The following is a 24,906-nucleotide window of genomic DNA, read 5'->3' on the forward strand; positions in this document are numbered from 1 at the left end:
GGAATCAAGAGTTTCCTTATTGAAACAGCAAACAAGGAATAATAACCCCCTAGTTCTGTAAAGCAACAACAAAAAAGCTGGAAAGATGTTAATTATCATTTATGTTAATCCCAATAAGATTAATCATTTGTTTCTTCTGATCTGTTGCTAATTCAAGTAACAGAGGCTATCAGAACCATGTATATGGCACCCCAGAATTTTTGCTCATAGTTTAAAAAAAAATCATACCAAATCACTGATGATTCCAGTATAAAGTCCAGTCCAATTCCACTCTTTCACTTTACAGAGTACTAACAATATACTCCACCTGCCCCATTACCGGTACCTATTTCAAATAAGATAAGCCAGGGGCACCTGGGCAGCTCAGCTGATTAAGCATCTGCCTTTGGCTCAGGTCATGAATTGGGGGTCCTGGGATCCAGCCCCGTGTGGGGCTCCCTGCTCAGGGGGGAGCCTGCTTCTCCCTCTGCTCCTCCCTCTGCCCCCACGCACTGGCCTCTCCCCCTCTCCCTGCTCACACTCTCTCTCTCTGAAATGAATAAATAATCTTCAAATAAGATAAACCAATCCCTTATAAACCTAATAGATAACGACTCTCTACAATAGACTAGAACAGTGCTTCTCAATGTATTTTTTTGTCATTAAGATTCCTCTAAGTCAGAAATAATGGAAAAAAAAATACAAATGCATATCCATGTGTCCCTGCAAGGTGTGGAACCATCTGGGCAGGTGGGAGTAAGAGCTGAGCAGGCATCCACCAGTCCAGCCTTACATTTATACAGATCAGGAAACTGAGGCTGAAGAGTCTAAGTGACTTCGCCAAATTAATGCTCAGCTGAGAACAGAGTGAACTCCCTCACCCAGTGCCAGGCCCCCCTGCATAGCGCTCTGCAATCCCATCTCGGAGCAGAAACCAAGACAACCTTTCACGAGCGTGAAAATAAAATTTAAGACTAATGTAAAAAGCAGGAATACCTTCCAGAGTAAAGTAACATTCCTCTCCTTTTTAGTGGTGTCTTCATTTATGATTCTCCAAAATTCAGGTCCTCTGGTAGGAACTGCAGAATGACAAGAAGCCCAAGTCGTACACATGTTCTCGGGAGGAACATGCTGGAGTCATATTCGAAAGAGCCTGCATGCATTCTTAAGACACATATACAAAATCTCCACAGACCTTTTATATCCATGACAACGGTGTAGGCGGGACTGCTCCAGTTACTCCAGTAGCCCAGCCCGTCCAGCCTCCGGCAGCGCACCTGAACCGCATAGACGGCACACAGGTCTGGCACCAGGACACTGGCCGACTTTGATTTTGCCTCGTACACCTCGTACATCTGTAAAATAAGGCCAAGCGGTAGAAGAATCATTTTGAACCCCTCCGTAGCTGGCGGGCCCCAAACTGCATTTAAAACCTTAATATGATTCCAAAATTAAGAGAGAACTGACTTCGTGTTTTCTGGCTTGAGAAATACTTGCATGAGACTTGGATCCTGAGCTGCCTCAAGTTAAGGATTGTCTTAAACATCTTGTTGTTTCCTCCTCAGGACAAGATTTGGACTGGCCTACTCGAATCTCGGTCCCCGGTCACTCTTCACTCTGGTCCTAATCTCTGTCCACTAATTCCCTATCCACAAAAACTCTCAGTAATTTTAACCTGGTGGTTACATAGTCATGTCTCTGTTACTCAGTCCCCTCAACAAGCTGGTAAACGGTCACATTCCTTTCAGGTAAAATCATCAGGATCTAATGTCCTATTTAGGGTTCCTGATGTTTCTGGGTCCTTGCAGACCGCCATCTGAAAACTGACATGCCAGCCATCATAGGCACACTCGCCACTATGGGTGTGATTTTGATTGTTTGATAAAAGCAGCCTCTTCCAAAATATGTCCCAATGAACATACACATACTAGAGATTATTATTAGATGTTAAAGGAAAAAGGGTTCCTTGGTAAAGTAAGTTTGAGAAACACAGGATGAAATAAAGGTCACAAATGTTTCTTTAATGCAGGACCTCTCTGAACCATTAGTATGTACCAGAGAGCAATTCTATACCAGGAACACACAGTGATGTAGGCTTTCCTAAGTTGATTCAGCCATGCGATCTTTTTTCAAGGAATATTTTATGGGATCAATTTTCTGTCACGTTCATTTTAGGAAATGATGGCTTGCAGGAAATGTCATTCCTTAAAAGTGTTAGACCTATAGTAACCTATTGAACAAAAATAGCTACAGAATACACGAAGAGGTACTTTTATGCCAATAAAATAAAGCCTAATCAATACAGTTATTAAAACAGCTGTAAGAAACAACACTTAGTGAGGCAAGCTGGAGACATTTCTAGGTAAAATGTACCTTCCACTGTACTTCTTTTCCATTTAAGCCGTAGCGAATCTGGAACTTAAGATTATTCTCTGGGAAGACTGGCTTTTCCCAAGATATTTTCAATAACCCAATTTCTACAGTAATTTCTGCTTTCACACTGGATGGAGGCAGTGGTTTCACTAGAAATTTTAAAAACAGTATACTATAACAGCAATTTAAACAGTGATAACAGTTTTAAAACATGATTATGAAAAGTTTTATACTCAATATTTATAAAACAGTATCTCCTTTTCAAAGCTTTCTCATTCATTATTTCACTTGATCCCCTATAATTTTATGTGAGTGTAAGAAAGGGATTATCTCTAGTTTGCAAATAGTCTGATTGAAAAAAAACAATACATTGACCATGTCACCTGCAAGTAATAATAAGATCTGATTAGAAACTGAGCCATTAGTTCTGCATGCAAAAGATCTCATACTGAACACGTAAGTGTCCATAGAGTATCTGTTCTATGCAGAGCTTTAATAAAAGGAAAAATAAAATACACACTGAATTCTTTTCCACATGTGTGAGTTTCACACAGTCCTACTGTTATTAAGTATTTCTAGGTCAAGGTCAGAGATAGTCTTACAGAGTAAAGACCTGGTTCTCTATCATCTGAGGAAAACAGGCTTTTGAAGGTCAGAAATAGAGGCAAAGATGATCAGAATGGCAAGGACTCTTGAAAAAAAAAATAAAAAAGTAAAAGACAATATGCAAACTCAATGTATTTTGGAACTAAACATTCCAAAGCCCCAGGACACTAGTGCGAACCCTGCAGCTCCGGACTTCATCAACAATATCTTAGACTGTTGATGATCAAACCCCTGAACTTTTTCACTACTATACGGTTTCTCATACTTATTCAATTCTTCATATATGAAGAAGACATTCTTTACCAACCAGTAAGAGGACATGCATTTCATCTCCTGAAAAGATAATTCCTCCTCAGAAAAGGAAGTACGTACGTTTGAGAGACATTAAGATTGTCCTTGACTGAATCCTATGGCTGTCATATGGATATATTCCATGAATATCTAAAGAAAGGATGCTTAATGGATAAGAGTTTTGCATGATCCACAACACACACCCTGGGGCATTAAGAGGAGCTTTCCACATTTTATAGGTGATAAAATAGTCACGGAGCACTTACATGTCTAGCCCATGTTTACAAAGCTAATAACAGGTGGAGCTAGCATTTGGATCCTAAAATTGAATCTCCACATTGTTTCCTAAGACTAAGTAGTTAATAGAAGCCCAACTTAAACTCCTTATTTTAGTACTGAAAAGAATAATATCGAGGGTTGTTTGGACAGCATATAGAACTAAATCCATGTTGCATTTGTCTTTTAGTACATGTGAGGCTATATCTGTGCATGTCTGTGGGATGGAGTGTGGTAGGAGAGTTCTTTGCCATCCCAAGATATTTAGTACCAGAGAAGTACTGCTTATAGTAAAATCACTTTAAATGGAACCAAACTAAATAGCATGGGCTAGGGAGGCCTGGGGGGGGTCAATTAATTGGGACTCTATGGTATTTAAAAAATTAAAAATTATGACTTTATGCTATATTTAACAAAATATAGGTTTTACTTCATATGTGTACTAATTATTTGAAAATGTAATGAATCAAATATTGTTTTTTGGCATAATTTCCCAAAACAAAATATAGCACCAAAAGATATTCCTTTACCTCTGTTGTATAATTATAAATGGGTCATTTCCCAAAGATTTCACATTAATATTGGAGGGATATATTATATATGTCAAGAACTCCCATAACTTCGAAATCAATATATCTTTTTAAAAGTGTATTTAAAATTCATGATGGATATCATCATGCTTGATCTATTTTTCTCTTCTTTGATTTAGTTATTTTGAATCCTGCTGCATCCTACGCAGCCTCACAAATTAAACCCCTGGGTTATGACTACTAGATTGCAAAATCCATCACAATACCCAAGTTAAATTTTTAAATCAAAAACACCAGGGGCGCCTGGGTGGCTCAGTGGGTTAAGCCGCTGCCTTCGGCTCAGGTCATGATCCCAGGTCCTGGGTTCAAGCCCCACATTGGGCTTTCTGCTCAGCAGGGAGCCTGCTTCCTCCTCTCTCTCTGCCTGCCTCTCTGCCTACTTGTGATTTCTCTCTGTCAAATAAACAAATAAAATCTTTAAAAAAAAAAAACACCAAATGTTTTCATAAGTACATTGGGAGAAAAACAAAGCAATGCATTATTTAGAATACTCTTACAGCCAAATTTTATTCCCAATGACCAATATAACTTGTCAGATTATATGCTGAAAATATTCTTATTGCAAAAATACTGTTATAAGTAATTTAAAAGATAAAAATGGCAAGACTTTCTAAGGTTGATTGTCTTCCCAATTGCACTATAAACATGAAAAAAATTTTTGTTTAAATATAGTGTGATCAGGAAATGGTAAAACACAGCAGTCTCCATGAGTCAATTTCAATCCAAATCTGCTAATAAAAATGAAGACACACCACAGAGTTTGACATACCCACGGAATCAGGAACGACACACGTTGGTGGAGAGTCAAGTGAACCCAAAGAGTGATTGATTTTAATCCACATTGTATAGCCGGATAAGAGAAAGATTGGCTGAAATATGCATTCATAAAAACCATCTCTCTGCAAATGGCAATCTTTGGGTTCAGATATGGGATGAATAGATGGAACATCAGAACAGTAAAGGCTGCTCCTTAAAAGATACGAGAACAGTCAGTTAATATGCAACAGTGATGAAAGCAATAAGATATTTGATTTCTGTTCCATCTAAAACAAATGTTCTTATTGGAATGACATTTTTGAATTCCCAGCTATATCACAATTTTATGTCTTTCCATAAAAGTAAACAATAAACTGTACTAAATATTTTATTAGGTAATAAGTGGAAATGCAAGTAAAATAAATGGCATTGCTCTAAGAAGGAGATAAGGATCCAATTAGAGATAAAACCTACAACACCTTGAAAGTCAAGCTAATGTTATACATAAGTGATACCATTTTAGAAGTATAGATTACAAGTGGTATTGGGACACTCCCAAAATGGGAAGGAAGATAAATCTCTTACGCTTTAGAAACAGTTTAATTCCACCATAAATTGAAGATACAATTGATAGTAAATTATAGCCTAATTGACAATGTCTGAATATTATCCAGTTCAAAGCAATATAATGATAATAATACCAATTCTTGATTCATACCTGAGTCATATGATTAAATATGTAACACATTTAACACATTTCCTCAGAGAAGAAATTTAAGAAAGTAATTTTTATAACTGAGTCCTGACCCACACTCTGCCTCAGAACTTACAGAACACTGGTCCTTTTCCTTGAAATAGCCCTGATGCCACTATTTGCTCTGAATACAGCATTTAAGTAGTTAAAGTAGCAGTTACCATTTCCATAAAAATGGAGCTAGGAGGTTACAAGAAAATGAAAAATCTGTATTTTTCTGTTTCTCATTTTCTATTTTTTGTGACTTTTCCTGCTTACCCCCTCCAAAATTACAATCATTGGGGTGTGTATATGAATGAGTGCTGGCGGAGTGCGGGGGCAGAGATGAGAACCAGGCATGAGGCTTCCTCTGTGGGTAAGGAGAACTGTGACCATGTACCAAAGCATAGTTATACGCCACTTGGAATGCAGATGTTAGTGTCTTTGTCATCATGAGAGCAAGAGCCATTTACTGAATATTTACTAGGAGAAATTCTATCACTTAATTACAATTAAATGGAATATATCATCAATTCTCACGGAAACCTTGTAAGTTCTATCATTCTCTCCAGTTTACAGACAAGGAAATCGAGGTTTAGAGAGGTTAAAAAAAAAAACCTGCCCAAGTACATGCAGGGACTTTTGCTGTTCTTCATAAATGTTAGCAAGACAAATGAGACACAGAGCTTTTGTGATGGTCAGCCATCAACACCTTTTTTTAATGTGAAAAATGCCATGGAAAGAAAATAAAGACAGATTATAAAAGTAAAACGGCAGCCATAAATATTCTATTGATTTCAAAATATTCTTACAGGTAAAATGAAGCCAACTATTATTCCTACGTAAGAAATGGCAAGAAATTGTCCTATTTCTTTTTCTAATACTACATAACAATAGACTGGTCACTTTAGGTATAGAGTTCAAATTGCAGTATTTCAGGAGGGGGCTTTGTTTTTCAGTAGAAAATTTAGATTTTAAGAATAAATGAGGACAAGTGAAACAAACTGGAAGACCCCAATACAAAACACAAATTGACCCAGGGTGTTTGAGAGCAGTACACATAACTGAAAATATGAGAGATTATAAAAATAAAAATGTATCTACCTTCTCCTAAACAAGAGTGCTATTATTTCAGATGATACTAAAGGAAGATGAAGCCTTGAATTCTTTTCAAAACAGGGAAGGGTAAAAATAAACAAGCACAAATTACTCTTTAGTAATAAAACACTTCACTCCTTATTAAGTGTTTCTTTCTTAATCTTTCCTACTTCTAAAAGTATTCATATTGTATCTTACAATCTTTGTGCTACTACCTCTGATTTTTTTCTAAAATATTAATCTTCAGCAGATAATATTGGACTTCTAAAATCGCTGATATTGTCCTCCGGTCAATTCCCTATCAAATTAAAATGTACAGAAACCAGTTTTTCTTGGATTTCATTCAGTAGGTTAAAATGCAATTATGGAAAATTAACTGATTATCAGAAAAAATAATTTGAGGTGAAAACAAAATACATTTTTACCTCAATGTGAGTTTTTTATTTGATCCCTCAAAAATTTATTTGATCCCCAATTTATTTGATCCCTCAAAAATTTCCTAATCAAGTAGATTCTACCTTCCTCTTACAGGAAGAACGTCTCCTAGAGAACTGTTATGATATCTCTACCAGAAGTCTTATCTCACCATATCCACAGAACAATAAAACAGCGAGAACAACACGTACCTGTGATACCTCAACTGCAAAGTACTTCCCATGAGTGATTGGATTGCATTGGCTGACCATCTGCAAGTCATTTTAGTTAAGTACCCATCAGTTTCACATGATATATTGATATTGACATCTATTTAAAACACATTAAAATATTAATACAAAGCAAAAACACCAAAGCAATTTTTATTGAAAACAACATGTCCTTACATTATCAATGGGACTCTAACACAGGGTTGGTAATAAACATCTGCTTGTGGAAGGAAACGGAGAGAAGGGCGGTATTCTTACCAATCACGTATAGTTCTGCATAGCGATGGTGGCATTCCTGCTGGTTGCAGCAGTACACGGCATCGTAGGTGAACTTCCCACGAGGCTTGGTTGCATTCAAATGTGGAAACGTGACTTTGCTAACGCGGTCACCCACCACGGCATACTGCCTCGGAGGAATTTTCTCCGCCAAATTCAGCCACCAAACAATCTTTTTTGAGGAAACAATCTTGTTTTCACTTTTATAAATGCAGTGAAAAGAAACGTTAGACCCAACACTTGTCAGAATTTTAGGCGGAAAGTATATGACATCTGCAATAAGAGAAGGGGAGGATATGGGATGAAGACCAAAAACATCCTGTGAGGAATTGAGGCTATGTAGAAAGGCTTCACAATGCATTCAATTTCACACCGCCAAAAATAAATGACTGTACTAAGAGACTGTGCAACTCTACCTGCCTATTTATGGACAGTTATGTAGTATCTCAGGCACTCTCATTCCCAAATGACTTGAACTTTCAAAAATGTCCAGTATTTTCTAAACATAGAGACTTACTACAAAAAATTTTTGTGCATAATTGTCACTTGTTGATTGATAGGCAGAAAATTAATTCAAGTGAAATATCATCTAATTCCACAATGACATGTGTTTTCCATCAGACTCCGCTTTAAAAATCAGTGAAATGTAGGGCGAGTTCTTGAATCAAATCACTCTAAGGCAAAAACCCCAAGACTAAATGGTGGTTGCTACTGTTTCATTTGGATGTATGAAAATTTCAAATAAGCAGGTAAAGGAGAAAAGTAAACTTTAAATAAGAAAACTGGTTAGGATATGTAAAAATCAATGATGTGTCAAGGCACCAAAACAGGAAAAACTGTAAATACTGATCTGTAATATTTCAAGTTATTTAATGCCAGTATGGTGTAGTTACAGATAAAGGGAACCAATATTTTTCTAAAATATTATTTTTAAGGCCTCTACACTATTCTATACTATTTTTTTGGTCCCCTATTGTTGGAAACATTGTTTACTTATATTTTTAATTAGAAAGAAAATAAATGACTCGTTACATAGGAAGAAATTATTTCTGCCACAATGCATTACAAAAACAGTATATTTCAGCTGTGCAATTTAAGGTAGGCCATTCTCTGCTGAAAGAATGTAAGTGTCTGTTCTCAGACATCTCATCCTGATTACCCCCAAAACAAAAACAAAAAACTTCATTGATTTTTTAAAAGATTTTTTATTTACTTGACAATGAGAACACAAGCAGGGGGAGCAGCAGGCAGAGGGAAAAGCAGACTCCCCGCTGTGCAAGGAGCCTGATGGGGGCTCAATCCCAGGATTCTGGGATCATGACCTGAGCCAAAGGCAGACGCTTAACCGACTGAGCCACCCAGGTGCCCCAAAACTTCATTGATTTTTATTATTTAAGTTTTTCTTTTTTTTGTAATCGCTAGCTAAACTCTCCTGTCCTTATATTTACAATCCTTACAAAACATTTTACTTCGTATTTCTACAGTCAAGCATAAACAGGAAAAGTTTTAGTAGCATGAAATCACTGACAGAAGTCAGTCCGTCAGATTCATAATCCTAGCCTAGGGTGGCGCTCAGGCGTCATTGGAACATTGCTTACTACACACAAGTATGTAGCACAGACCTGAAAGATCATTAACCTACTTTCAATATGCTCCACATCTCATTACTGAACTGCTTCAGAAGTCTAAGAGTAATTTATTTTTATAAAGAGTACAAATAAGATTTCAAAAGTTAAACTGAATCTTTTAAAGATAATAAAAATCTCAAAGCACTTCATTTCAAAATTGAATGACTAAGTAAGGCTAAGTTGAGAAATACAGTCATAGTATTTTGGCATGATTAAATATTAAAATATTAGCTTAAAAAGAATAAAAACAAGTTATTAAATACCGGATTTTATAAAATATACACTGAATATATAGAAGCTGATATGAAGTAAATGTTAAATACTTAATTTTCAAAATAACATACATACATATTTTATTCTCATGTGAGATACACAACATTTAATCTGTAAAATAAGAAAATAATTTTCTTCTCGTGACTAAGTACCAATACTTTGGCAGAATCTATACTAATGAATTTCATTAAAAGAAGAAATTCTATTGATATTAGTGAATTACTTCAATGAACATAAATTATAAAACACCGTAGTTAAAAAAAACACTTTAGTTAAAGTTATATTAAAATATGTTTATTATATGACCAGAAAATAAATTTTTAAATTTTCAAAGCAGATTTTCTATTTTTATTTAATGGGAAAATATTTTCTCTAATACATTACAAGCACTGTCAAGTACGAAATGTAGAAATTATCTGTTTTTCCTCTGGCAGGACAAGAGTGCAACTAAGAAAGGTATTACTAGAAGTCAGCACTTCTAAACTTATTTTTAGTATGTAGCATAACTTAATTGCAATATTCTTGGACTTCTTAAGTTCTGGCAAGAGTCCAAGATCTCCCAACAGCTAAAGAAAGAACCTAGCCAATTCATTTTTTAAAAATCTAAAAGAATTCCTTGATTAAAATGTCAATGCTTGGGCGCCTGGGTGGCTCAGTGGGTTAAGCCGCTGCCTTCGGCTCAGGTCATGATCTCGGAGTCCTGGGATAGAGTCCCGCATCGGGCTCTCTGCTCAGCAGGGAGCCTGCTTCCTCCTCTCTCTCTGCCTGCCTCTCTGCCTGCTTGTGATCTCTCTCTGTCAAATAAATAAATAAAATCTTTAAAAAAAAATGTCAATGCTTCATTAACTGTACACTTGGTAGATAGTTTTAACAAATCAACAAACAAAAAGTAGTAGCTATAAAGGGACTGATAATTAGCATCTATTTGTTCTGGCACCAATACATCAGACAGCCTCTGTTCAAAAAAAAAAAAAAAAAAAATCAATAAAATCCAAAGTGTTTGGAAGTGATAAAGTAGGTGTGCTAATTCACTTAAATAAGTTAATGCCTCAGTCTTACAGAATGTTTCTGTTTGGTGGATGCCAGTATAACACCTAGCAGTGAACAGCATGGGATAATCTAATAATAGCAAATACCCAGGTTTAAGGGAGAAGGATCCAAATCCTTTACACAAGAGCAGGAAGCTCCCAAGGTTGGAGAAACAGACTTAGCTGGTGCACAGGATTCAAGAACAAGCCTCCAGCGTGGTAAGCACTGGGGGATGCGGGAACTGCGGTGAAGGAAACTCAGCAAACCTGAGACCTGAAAAACCCAAGCAAGGCTGAAGCCTCATTTATCAGGAATCACAAAGGAAATGAGGTGTTCTACGAAAGTGCTCTATGTAATTAAGCTTATCGCTTATTAGTTCCCAGGATCAATTTTTAGTGACACCAGAAGTCTTGTGTAAACATACATTCGGAGCTTAATCACGGTATTAGTGTGTATGAATGTGAACACTGGAATTAGACTGCCAGTCTAGATTGGGCCAACATTTACAATTTCCTTAACCTCTCTAAATCTCGATTTCTCTGTCCATAAAAGGGGACTATCAATACCTATCTCACAGGGGATCGAAAAGATAAAATGACAGTACATGTAAAGCACTGAGACCAGTGCTTGAAACACAGGAAGCACTCCATAACTGTCTTATTATTGTTGTTGCTATCATTATTATTATTATCCAGTAGGGAAGTATGAAGGTAGGTACACCTGTGATTTGTGATTCAGTATCCATCATTATGCCGTTACTACAGATGATCCTATAACAGAGAAATGTGCTTGGGAGCTACTGAAGTGTAAAGGCTTTTTTCTCCCTGCTCTTGGTGTCCCTGGTCTACTTCCTATTTGGCAAGTTTCTGTCTTTCCCTTAATAATCACCTGGTACCACTCAGTGGCATCTAAGCCATCCAAGCCTGTTAAAATAGTAAGCTTACCTTTATACTCATTGCTAAATCAACAAATTCTGCCCTTTGGGGACTATTTACTTACTCACTGTCTGGATTTATTTCTCACTTACTATCAGATATTTCTGTTTGGAATGTCTAACGTCACTAAAGGGACACATCTGAGGCAAATAAGTAAAAGGCCAGGTGTTAATTGCAATATTTAGACACTGTACAAGCAAGTAAATTGGCAAAGTTTCTTTTCAATGAAGCATATCTTTATTACTGTCACATACATAAAACACGAAATACTTGCATAGGGAAGAACATATATATACGTATGTATGTGCTTTATAATGTATATTTAAAAATCTGATTTATATTATGTATAAAAGCATATAAAGATGGTCCAACATATTGAGGAACCTGAGCAAATTTAATCCTACAGATATTGATGTGCACTAAGAAAGGTTACTTTCTAGTAGTCTAAAAGAGTTTTGTACAAAGTAAAACAGAACTAAAACTATGTCTATCCAAAGGTCTAAAAACCTACGCTGAACAATCCAAAATAAAATCTTACGTGAAATGTAACACAAATAACTATTATATTATGCTGGATCAAAATGTTCATCTTAACCCCACTAAATACAGAATTGCTAAGAATCATTCTAGAAAGGTATAATCTACAATTTGAGTATTAGCAAACTTTAAAAATAACAATGATTCTTTTAGAATTTCCCTCTTCTTCGGGGAGGGGGTGGGTTTCAGATCTAATTAAGAAGTAAAATCACAAAGAAGAAAGCCACCTTCTTGTGAAAGAGAACTATTTCACTGGACGGTAAGTGAAGGCAGCAAGTCAGAGGCCTCTCAGAGTGGGGGTCAGGGTTATTTGCCTCCTCTGCACCCCATCCCACTCTCTTAAAAACCCCCATGGGACATTCTTTAAAAGTTGATGTTGTAATTTATTCCCCTCTATATAATTCACTGCTGGTGATTAAGACCCATTTATCAACAATAAATAATTGAAGGTAGAAAAGGTGACCTTCCTCCGAAAAATTCCAGAAGCTGAATCCTCAGCACACACATTGTGATGCTCAATAATTATCTGAGAAATCCATGTCTTCTAAATCTGTTCACAGAAGGTCCCTGGCTTCCCTGGGTAGAACCAATCCTTCCTGCTTCCTAGAACTTTGTTAGCTCTTCTGACAGCCTTGCTCATGCAATTAGCTATGTATCATGTCAACCTGTCACCTTCATTACATGCTGAGGTTTTGAATATTGAGACTGTGGATTTGGAAAGTGTGACTGCATCTACTGTTTACTGGGTGCTTACTAAGGCTCAGACACTATAGTGAGCACAGTAGGTGCACTGTTTCGTTCTATCCAAATAAGAATGTCCCTATTTTGCAGATGGGCCAGTTGAGGCATAGAAGGGCAAAGAAACTTTCCAAATAACTGGTGAGGGCAGAACTTTTATAAAACATTGTCAGACTCCAAAGTCAGTGCTCTTAAACCACTAATGTTACTGGCTTTTTGACTAACTGATGCTTTTTAAATAGGAAGTAATCAGTAAATGGACTTAATTCATTAAATGTGTTGACTATCTGCTCAATGACTTACAGGGCACTTGCTGTCTCTACATATCCATATTCACCCTGCATGAGTTTCAGTAGGAATAATTTTGCTCTTTTGACAGATCAGACGACTAGGCAAAAGACCCTGGAGTGTCTTCCAGGTCACAAGTTAGCATATGACAGGGCTGGACCATTCCAAGATGTCTACACCCTTTGTAAAACACCACCTCAGCTTCATGAGGAAGTTTTGAATAAACCACAGGTTTTCTGATGTTAAAGATTAAAAACATGAAAGTTGACAGTGAAAACTCTTAAAAGCCACCATCTGGAGTGAAAAGAATTATTCCATTATGTTATTATTTATTATATTATGTAAATATAATAAATGAAATCTGAATATTTGGAATTTATGTCAAATAAATATATCTGATTTTAAATGTAAATTAAGGAAACACTGATACCAGTAATGTTCTGAATTTGTGAGTCTGGAACCTTTCTATTAAGTCTATCTTTGGAATAGGTAAGAGTAATTCAGCAAGACACTCAATACGGATGCACATAAACTTGGGAGCTCTTATACAAGTTTTTTTTTTTTTCACAAGTTTTCATTTACAAATTTACCTGCCAACACTCAAATAAAATGTTAATATTGTGTCTCCTTTTGGCTTCTTGCCACAAAATTTAAGACGCTTACAATAGGCCAAAAGAAAAATCAGGAAGCATATTCTCTTGATAGGAGCTACTATTACAAAACCTACCTTGTGTGGTAAAGATAAGAGGGGTGCTCCAGTCACCCCAGATTCCTGGGCCATCCAGTCTCTTGCCCCTCACTTGAACCTCGTATGAAGACCCAGGGAGCACACTGTCTATCAGCAGAGATGTAGTTGAGACAATCTCATCAGCCTGTTAAATATGGTTTGAAAACATCAGAGCATCAAGTTGACACGGAACCTTCATCAAAATTGAGAACAAGCAGTCCCAACAAGTTTCAAAGAATGAAAATCTTAACAGAGTAGTTGGCCGGACCACGGTAACATTAAACAGAAAACAGTGAGAAAATCACAAATGTTTGCACCTTTGTCGATAAAATTTTAAATAACCCACGACTCCAAGAAGAAAAACACAGTGATGATCAGCAGATATTTTTTACTGAATGATAACAAATATTGACCTTGTGAAATTTGAGAGGTACAGCTAGTCAGCAGGGAGTTTCAAGCCACCACTGACATCTGTAATACACACGTGGTAGAAAAACATGAGCAGGAGCGGACACAGAATTATTAACATTCCTAGAGGAAAATGTCACAGAGGAGGGCATGAAGAATTTTAAGAACCTGAACCCTGACCCTGAGAAGCTGTATTGAATCAAAATACAGTTTACAAACTAGAGGGCAAATATCTAAGAGACCTAATTCTGCATAAAACAACCACTAAGAAGAATTGCTTAGCAAATACACTGTTTTCCAATGATGTACTCCAAAGTGATTAAACTCCCTGGCCTCTTAAACCGTGGGGTACCAGAGACCAAAAGGGTGAGAATCACCACAAATGTATTATACAATAGCAGGCCACCTAGATTTCAAATCTTCTTGTCTCCATTTTACAGATGAGAAAACTGAAGCCCAGAGAAGCCTTAACTCTGCTTTTCCACACAGGATACCATGGATTCCTTTTCTGCTCTTTATGAAAATAAAGTTTTTTTTCTTTTAATTGGCCCAGAGCTACAAAGACAGGTTTTTACTTCTAAATTATGTAACAGTTTGTTTCACAAAGGAAAATGCCAAAGTCCATGCATGGCCCATTCACTTTATGATTTCCTCCTCCTCCTCTCGTTCTTCTCTTTGATTCGTCCACTGCCTCCCCCAACCTCCAGCTTCTCCCCTGGCTTAGGGCCTCTGAATTACTGTTTTCTCTCTTTGGAAACTAATCCCCCTAGATATCTACTTCACCAACCTCCTTCAGATCCTTGCTCAAGTGTCACCTTCTCCATGAGGCCTCCCCCACTTCCACTATTACAACCTTCTAGCTCCACCAGCACCCGTTAGCTCTACCACTCAGGACATCCTGATGCACATAGAACAGCTCCTAGTACCTAGTATGTGCTCAGTAAATACAAAAAGAATGCAAAAAGAGTTTGACAGACTTTATACAGCAAATGCACACGGTACAAGTAAACAAATATGTTGACCAATAAAACAACAGTTGGAATTGTAAAATCAGAAATCAGAGGTCTGAACCGACTGAGCCACCCAGGCACCCCCAAAATATTTTTTAATGAGTAAATTGTTGCTACATATTCAACCGAAAAAAAAAAAAAAAGAAAAAAAAGAAATCAGAGGTCTGTAGGTGAGAAAATTATAATTATGAATTCGAGTTTCTGTAACTGGTCTTCCTGTTGCCATTCAGCTATGTGTGTGTGTCTGTGTGTGTGTAAGGAAGAGGGAGAGGGCATGGTTCCTCAAAATGTTGAAAATAGAACTACCCTATGACCCAGCAATTGCACTGCTGGGTATTTACCCTAAAGATACAAACGTAGTGATCCGAAGGGGCACATGCACCCGAATGTTTATAGCAGCAATGTCTACAATAGCCAAACTATGGAAAGAACCTAGATGTCCATCAACAGACGAATGGTATATATACACAATGGAATACTATGCAGCCATCAAAAGAAATGAAATCTTGCCATTTGCGACGACGTGGATGGAACTAGAGGGTATCATGCTTAGCGAAATAAGTCAATCAGAGAAAGACAACTATCATATGATCTCCCTGATATGAGGGATAGGAGATGCAACATGAGGGGTTAAGGGGGTAGGAGAAGAGTAAATGAAACAAGATGGGATTGGGAGGGAGACAAACCATAAGTGACTCTCAATCTCACAAAACAAACTGAGGGTTGATGGGGGGAGGGGTGTTGGGAGGGGGGGTGGGGTTATGGACATTGGGGAGGGTATGTGCTATGGTGAGTGCTGTGAAGTGTGTAAACCTGGCGATTCACAGACCTGTACCCCTGGGGATAAAAATATATTATATGTTTATAAAAAATAAAATTAAAAATAAAAATATTAAAACAACAGCAAAAAAAAAAAAAAAAAGGAAGAAGGAGAGGGAGGGAGAGAGACAGAGAAACCTACTAAAGTCTGGGAAGAATTTGTCACATTCCTCAATATGTAACAGGGATCCATACATGAGAGATATTGTGCAACATCAAACAATTTCTCTAAAAGTGTTTACTGCAGATGAGGACATGTTGTTCATGTGATCATTTCCTATGCTGATCTTAAATGAAAGCCAGTGATATAATGTTAAATTAGAGCTGATTCTCATCTAGAAGGACCAGGCATGTTTGGCATGCAAAGGGCATTTTCTACAGGACATGGAAGGGGTCTCCTCTTTACTTCAGTTACTTCTCAACTTTTCATTTTGTTTATTGAAATGTACTTACTTTTCTCGTGTTTATTGAAGAATTCTCTGAATATTTCACTTGATATTGAAGTTGAAATGGCACCAATGATGGGCTGGACCAAGAAATCTTCAAGTGGCCAGCATCTGTGATTTCCATATGTAAATCTAATGGGGGATCAGGCTTCACTTAAGGAAAAAAGAGAACATTTTTAAGTCAAGCAGTTTTCAAGATAATCACAAAACAAAGTCAAAACGAATTTTTAGCATATCCTGTTCTTTCAACAACTCAAAAGGTGATCTTCTTCAAAGGTTAATTACAGACCAAAATATTAGGTCTGCTCCTTGTACCCTTCCGTAGCAATCCACATGTATTCATTTTCTCTCCACACACGGCAAGAACTGTAAATAGTAATGAGGTTGTTTTGATAAACGTGAACTCCTGCTGTAAAAAAAAGTCTGCTAACTTTATTTAACCTATCACTCCCCAAACTTCTTTGAAGCCTCCCCCACCACACTCATCTGCTGGTTTAGCAGGTGACAAGGAAAAACAGCATTTTGCAGAACACTACTCTGAAAACGCATACAGAGTTTGCATGCAAAAATTCAGGTAAATATGCATATAAAATTCAGCAAATCTATTAACTTTGAAATATAATAATATAGACACACCTACTCAAAACCCACAGCACGCATGTTTTACGTGGAATAAAACACGCAGGTCCTAGCTTGCCACCAGAAATGGGGATATAGTTTCTTAGCTTAATAATGCATTTAACTTAGTAAATCATTTGAGTTCATGTGTATATGCATGTGTTCTTGTATGAATATGTATTTGTGTATAGGTTGTGTGTGTGTGTGTGTGTGTGTGTGTGTGTGGTTTTGAACACAAGTAACCTTTAAATTATTCATAGAAACAATACAAACATCTTATGATAAAGGATTGATTAAATAAATAATGGTTCATCCCCATAGGGAAATCTATACAGCCATTAAAAATCATATCAAAGAAGAATACTGAAAAGGCTAATATTGTTAGTTTTAAAAGTTTATTATTAATCATCTATACTTGAGTTCTTAATTTGTTGAAATTAACAAAAGAATATTTATAAATATGTATTAAAATAGAAAAAAAAAAGCCAGAATGATAGAAAACAGATGACACAATCTTCTTCTCGGTGCATCTCTATGTTTTCAAGATTTTAACTAGCAAGAATTATGCACAATGAAATAAATAATCATTACATTGAAATGTTTACTGATTTGAATTTTATTTTCAAGAACTAAAATGGCATATTACTATAATTAACATACTATATGTTTTAAGAATTTAGACGTGGTTTTTCTCCTTTCCTTGAGTCAAAGTTAATAAAGCTTTTACTTTATGTGACATATTACAAATTTTAGTTACTTTAAAGCAGAGACAGATAAACACTAAAGTCTAGAAATAGTAGGTGAAATTCACTGAGTTCTCATGACCAAAAAGAAAACAAAACAAAAACACCAAACAGAAATCATGAAATTATAAACTATTGTACATTTTCTGCCGGCATACATATATGCCTTCATATTAGAAATCCAAAAATAAATCTTTCCCTGGACTACCCATGTCTTGGATATACCCCATCTATCTGCTTCTTCCAGAGCACTATTCCTTGGCAGAATTGGCACTACTCACTCTCCCCACTTCGTATTCCATTTTCCTAACCAACCTACTCTGATCAGGTAGGTCTTCTGCTCTTCCAGTCCACTGAAACCACTCTATCAAGGTCATCATCCTTTGCCAAATCCATTGTCAGTTGTCTGATGCATTCTCCTCCACTGTTTTCGCGGCATTCCACATAGCTGCTCATTCGGATTCCACTTGACTTCAAGGCCACCACACTCTTTTCACTCCTCTTTTCTCTGATTGCCTCAGTCTTTCTCTCACTGAACTCCAAACGGATGATCTCAGGCAATCCCATAAACATCTATACACCGGATAGTCCCATATATATCTCGCATGAACTCTAGGATTATGTGTCCAACTGCCTGCTCAGCATCTCTTGGGTATCTATGAGCATCTCAAAATAACATGTCACACATCTGATCCTCCCCAAATACCTGGTACCACTATTCACTGGCATGCTCAGGGCCAAGTCTATTATCTTTGGTTCTTCTCTGTCCATACTCCATATCCAATCCACTAGAAATTTCAGTTAGCACCATCTCCAAAAGGAATCCCAGCTATGATCATCTCTTTACTTTTCCGTGCTACATCTCTAAACCAACTAGATTGTTCCAATAGTCTCCTATCTGAGCCTTCTGATTCTACTCTTATAACTATCCTTCCTCATTCCCCCGTCAATTTCCTTCTCCACATGCAGAGTAAGTTTTAAACATGCATACATACATACACACACGACCATATCACTCTCCTGGTTCAAAAGCTTCCACTATAATTAGAATAAAACCCAAACTCTATAACCCTGGCCTACCATACGACCTGAATCCAATACCTCCGACCACATCTCCAAATATTCCCCCACCTCATTCACTCCAAGCACAAAGGCCTTGTCTTGGGTCCTCCCACTTCCAAGCTCACTCCATCTCAGAGGTTTTATGGGTGCTATTTTCCTGGCTGGAGCACCTTTGCCTCTGGATTTTTGCATGGCTATCTCTTTTTCATTCAGCTCAAATGCTATCTCCAAAAACAGGTCTTCTTTGACCTCCACAGCTGAAATAATAGTCCTTACACCTACCTAACCCTCTCCTCATCGTATTTATTTTGTGGAACTTAACATTTTTAGGACATTATCATATATACCGAAGTATAAGGAAAGATTTTTTTTCCCCTCAAAAAATTACCCCTGAAAAAAAGACAAAATTCTTTTTAGGTTTCTTATAAAGTCTCTCATAAACACCTTCTAACTACCTTATTTTTGTAAATATTTCATTTAACTCTGGTTCTAAATGCTTCTAAAAATCACCTGACAGAATTAGTTTTAAAAAGAGAACAAAATGATATTTTATAAATTTTATGTATGTTTTTCCCTATGCTATAACTTCATCACAGAATTGCTTGGATGTCATTGTAATTATGTTGTAGAGACCACACAAATATATCCCTAAAGGACAAATTATTTGAAGGTCCTAATGTTGAAATATGATGTCATATACAGATTCAAAAAGTGGTATATCCCCGGTAACTCAGAGAAGTGAAGGTGAAGTTGTTTGGAAAATTGTGTGTGAAATACTGGAAAAGTGGTTCGAGTGATGTCAAAAACAATGATGTCAAGATGCACGTAAATAGTTGGTATATAATGGTTTCAAGAAATATAAGTGGAAAATAGTAACACTGTTAAATTATATATTATATATAAAATACACACACGAAACTGAGTTAATAAATATTAAGTGAACAATGCCTGTATTAGTCACATCTATAATCATATGTTCAAGTTGATCAAAAGAAACCGGGGCCGGGGGTGGGGGGCGCCTGGGTGGCTCAGTGGGTTAAAGCCTCTGCCTTTGGCTCAGGTCATGATCTCAGGGTCCTGGAATCGAGCCCCGCATCGGGCTCTCTGCTCAGCAGGGAGCCTGCTTCCTCTGCTCTCTCTCTGCCTGCCTCTCTACCTACTTGTGATCTCTGTCTGTCAAATAAATAAATAACTCTTTAAGAAAAAAAAAAGAAACTGGGAATCTTTGCACCAAAAATATGGGATACTACCTATTATTTGAGTTTTCCTTATAATCAGATTTGTACAGAAAATGATTTAGGTGTTTACTTTTTTGTTTCTCTCTGCTCGCTATTGTTTGTCTCCAGTTTATGAGGGAGGAACTTTGTCTCATTCACCATTGTTTCCCCAGCTTTGAGATCAGTGGCTGACACACATGAGCTTCTAGGAAATATTTATTGAAGGAATAAGTAAAAGTATAAAATAAATAAATAAACAAGGGTAAAAACAGGCTCCTAATTATTTCTGGAAACTGTTATATGAGAAGTGAAAAAGTAACACCCCAATGATATATATCCATTGGACAGATCCAGGATTGAAAGAAAAACTGTTTTTAAGAATGAATTTAAGGGGCATCTGGGTGACTCCATCAGTTAAGCATCTGACTGTTGGTTTTGGCTCAGGTCGTGATCTCCCGGGTCATGGGATCAAGCCCGTCATCAGGCTCTGTGCTCAGCAGGGAGTCTGCTTAAAGAGTCTCTCTGCCCCTCCCCACTCATGCTTGCACTCACTCACTCTCTCTCTCTCTCTAAAATAAATGGGTAAGTCTTTAAAAAAGAAAGAATTCAAGTCACAAGTGCAGAGATAACATATACTACTGTTAAAACATTCTAGAGGCTGCTTTTAATACTCCCTGGTTCTGCATTTGCTGTCCTGCCCACACGGGTCAAAGCAAGATAAGCTACTGAACACTTCTGTAAGCAATGTTTAACCTATTCGTGTGGCTGATGTTTAGATATAATACCTTTTTTATGTGTGACTTACCAACATTTATGGGCTGAACTGACATTAGAGGTGACTGGAAGTTTATTCCACCAGACTTGATTTTCAGATACAGAAGGAGAGTGTGGTTGAGTTTGGCTGTGGGCACAGGCACGTGGCATTCACAGCTGTCGTGAACACTGCAGTTGCACTGGACGATCTGAAAACTGCTTTTCTGGGGGACCGGAGGTGACTCTTCTAACACTTCAGGCCTACGTGCCAAAGGAAGAGCTAAATATTAACATAGATGCGACAGGACTGGATTTATCTAAAATATATGATAAAAATCCAAACTGAGGTGAACTGTTCCGAACATCCAGCTTAAATGGCATCTAGAAAAAACAGGATACATTATATATTAGAGACATAAAAATAAGGGTTCAAGCAGGTTAGCCTTAGAAATAATAGCCACGGGGACGCCTGGGTGGCTCAGTGGGTTAAAGCCTCTGCCTTCGGCTCAGGTCATGATCCTAGGGTCCTGGGATCGAGCCCCGCATCGGGCTCTCTGCTCAGCGGGGAGCCTGCTTCCCCCTCTCTCTCCGCCTGCTTCTCTGTGATCTCCGTCTGTCAAATATATAAATAAAATCTTAAAAAAAAGAAAGAAAGAAAGAATAGCCACACGAAGGAGTAAAGCAACAGTCAAGTACTGAAAGGAAAGACACACTGTGGTCCTAAAACTCTACACCCAGAGAAAATACCTTTCAAAATAAACATGAAATAAAGGTTTTTCTCAGGCATACCAAAACTGAAAGAATTTGTCACCATCAGATCTGCGTTACAAAAACTGCCGAAGAAAGTCCATCAGACAAAAAGAAAATGACAGCAGATGGAAATCTGATTCCACACAAAGAAAAAAACCGGGGTGCCCGGGTGGCTCAGTTGGGTAAGCGTCTGCCTTTAGCTCAGATCATGATCTCAGGGTCCCAGGATCGAGGCCCATATCAGGCTCCCTGCTCAGTGGGGAGCGTGCTTCTCCCTCTCTTCCCCACTCGTGTTCTCCTTGCTATCTCTGTCTCTGTCTCTCTCTCAAATAAATAAATAAGATCTTAAAAAAAGAAAAGAACTTTAAAAGGGTAAATATTTACTGACTGCTTAAAACAAAAATAATACCATGTAGTGTAGGGTTTTATAACACAGGGAGAAGTATAATGTGTGACACTGGCTCCCAGCTTGGGGGAGAGAGCCGTGACATAAGTATGCAGTCTTAATGTTCTCATACCATCCATGAAGTGGTATGATATTAGTTAGAGGTACATCTGTTAGATTGTAATAAGTTAAAAACCTATATTATAAATCCTAAAGCAACCATTAAAATAATAAAACAAGGACTTATAGCTAATGAACCACAATAATCAAGCCAACAGAGTACTAGCATAAAGACAGAAAAATAGATTAATGGAACAGAATAGAGACCAACACATATATGGACAACCAGCTTTCTACAGAGGTACAAAAGTAGTTCCGTGGAGAAAGGGCAATCTTTTCATTAAGTCGCATGAACAATGGAATATCTACACACAAAACAAAACAAAACAAATTTCAATCCATACTCACACCAGATTAAAAAATTAATTCAAAATGGATCATCGATTCAAACATAAAACCTAAAGTTATAAAACTTCTAGAAGAGAACACAAGGACAAAAATTTGTTACCTTGAGTAAGGTAACATTTCCTTAGATATAACACCAGAAGTATGATCCATAAAAGAACAAACTGATAAGCTGGATTCCTATCAAGATTGAAACTTGTTGTTTGAAAGAAAGACACTACGGAACAACAAGAGGACAAGCCACAGACTGAGAGAATATATTTCCCAATTATCTATTTGATAAAGGACTTGTCTCCAGAAGATATAAAGAACGTTCCTCAGTAATAATAAAACAAACAATACGATTAAAAACAGGCAAAGATTTCACCACGCACTTAGCCAGAGAAGATAAATCAATGAAAATAAGCATGTGAAAAGAAGCCCAAGGTCATTTGTTATTCAGGAAATGCAAACAAAAACCACAATGATAACACTATCCACATATTAGAATGGCTAAAATTTTTTAAATTAATTATAAGGATGTGAAGAAACTGGAGCTTTAATCCACCATTGGTTTCCCACCTTTGGTGGGAATGTAAAATGATACAACTTCGGAAAACAGTTTAGCAATTTGTAAGTTGTTAAAATTACACCTATCATATGATTTACACATTCTATCCCAGGTAGTCATCCAAGAGAAATGAAAGTATATGTCCTCTCAGAGACTCATACATAAACAGAGAGGCTTGTAGCAGCTTTATTTGTAATAGCCAAAAGCTGTAAATAACTCTAGTGTCCATTCACAGGTGAATGGATAAACAAAATGTGGTATATCTATATAGTGGAATGCCACTTCACCATGGAAAGGAATGAACTTCTAGTAGATGCACACAACATTAATAAGTCTCAAAATTATCATGCTGTATGACAGCATGACAAAAGTACTGTATGACTGCATTTATATAAAATTCTAGAAAAATACAAAGTAACCTGCAGTAACAGGAAGCAGGTCATTCATTGTGTGGGGACAGTAGAGGGTGATGAGGATGGTAGGAACCACAGACAGGGGCAGCAGGTGGAGTTACAAAGGGTCAGGAAGAAATTTCATGATTGGCAATATATTTGTTTTCTTTATTGGGGTGATGATTTTATGAGTGATTTCATATGGCAAAACTTACAAAAAACTTACAAATTTATACTTTGAATATATAATAAACTGTGTAAATATGTATAGTTTATTGTCTATTAATCTTATGTCAATAAAGCTGTTTACCCAAAAAAAGAAAATTTAGGAAAAACTTTTTAAGCAGTACTGTGCCTATCACTATAAACCCACAAATGAATGAGCTAACCTTAAAAAGTAATTGCAGGGGCGCCTGGGTGGCTCAATCGGTCAAGTGTCTGCCTTTGACTCAGGTGATGATCTTAGGGTCCTGGGATCAAGCCCTGCATCAGCTCCCAGCTCAGCGGGGAGCCTGCTTCTTCCTCTCTCATACCCCCAACATGCCCCCACCCTGCTTGGGCTCTCTCTCACTATCTCTCAAATAAATAAATAAAATCTTAAAAAAAAAAAAAGTAATTGTAGTTTTTCCTTGAGTTGTTGGGTTATCTCCTGATAAACTCATCATAAATTAGAGATAGCCTAAGTTGAAATGTATTTAATACGCCTAACCTATCAAATGCCATAGCTTAGCTTAGCCTACTTTAAACATGCTCAGAACACTTACACTGGCCTATAGGTGGGCAAAATCATCTAACACAAAGCCTATTTTATAAGAAAATATTGAACATCTCATGGAATTTACTGAATATCATACCCAGAGTTTAAAAAAGAGAGAGACAGAGTATGGTCAAAGTGTATCAGCTGTTCACCCCCATGGTCACATGGCCGACAAGGGAACTGTCACTGCCCAGCATCACGAGGGAGTATCCATCCTACCATATATCACTAGTCTGGGAAACTATCAAAATTCAAAACTGTACTGAATGAGTATTGCTTTCACACCATTAAATCATAAATCAAACCATTGTAAGTGGGTGATGGCCTGTAACTAGCTGGGTTGAGTTACGTAACTCAAGGCACAGAGAATAATAGTATGCAACTAAGACACAGAGTTGTTATTTCTGATGTATTAGTGTTGTGTTTTTTCATCTGTCTGGTTGCCTGGAGAGTCTAAGTCTAGCTGCAAATAAGAAAACTTACTGCACTGGGAGCAGTTATGGGTGGGACAGCGGTAACTACCATGTCCCTGTCTTGCTTGAGCCACCCCATTAGCCCATAAACACCTGCTGCCTTCTACCTAAACCACTCTGTTGTTTTTTTTTGTTAAAGAACTTAGGGAGAGGAAGAGAGTATTAATATGTAGATAGGATCACTGCCTTCAGAATTCTCGCAGTCCTTTTGTAGGGAAAAAACTGTAAGTGCTAACTATACTAAGGAGAATGCACTGTTCTAGAAATTCTGCTAACTAGCA

General features: G+C 37.2%; 1 protein-coding gene across 16 annotated transcripts in view; it reads right to left on the minus strand.

Moving 5' to 3' along the window:
- LEPR (leptin receptor) overlaps positions 1–24,906 on the minus strand; it is a 121,642-nt gene that overhangs the window by 22,396 nt on the left and 74,340 nt on the right. For all 16 annotated transcript variants that reach the window (XM_047724823.1, XM_047724809.1, XM_047724811.1 and 13 more), the window contains 9 exons: positions 20,906–21,114; positions 16,468–16,613; positions 13,778–13,922; positions 7,605–7,895; positions 7,329–7,446; positions 4,885–5,084; positions 2,353–2,501; positions 1,175–1,334; positions 976–1,058 (listed from right to left, as the gene is read on the minus strand). In XM_047724823.1, the coding sequence (XP_047580779.1) occupies positions 976–1,058; positions 1,175–1,334; positions 2,353–2,501; positions 4,885–5,084; positions 7,329–7,446; positions 7,605–7,895; positions 13,778–13,922; positions 16,468–16,613; positions 20,906–21,114 (1,501 nt within the window). The remainder of the gene's footprint in view (positions 1–975; positions 1,059–1,174; positions 1,335–2,352; positions 2,502–4,884; positions 5,085–7,328; positions 7,447–7,604; positions 7,896–13,777; positions 13,923–16,467; positions 16,614–20,905; positions 21,115–24,906) is intronic.

Source organism: Lutra lutra, chromosome 4 (assembly GCF_902655055.1).
Source record: "Lutra lutra chromosome 4, mLutLut1.2, whole genome shotgun sequence".
NCBI lineage: Eukaryota > Metazoa > Chordata > Mammalia > Carnivora > Mustelidae > Lutra > Lutra lutra.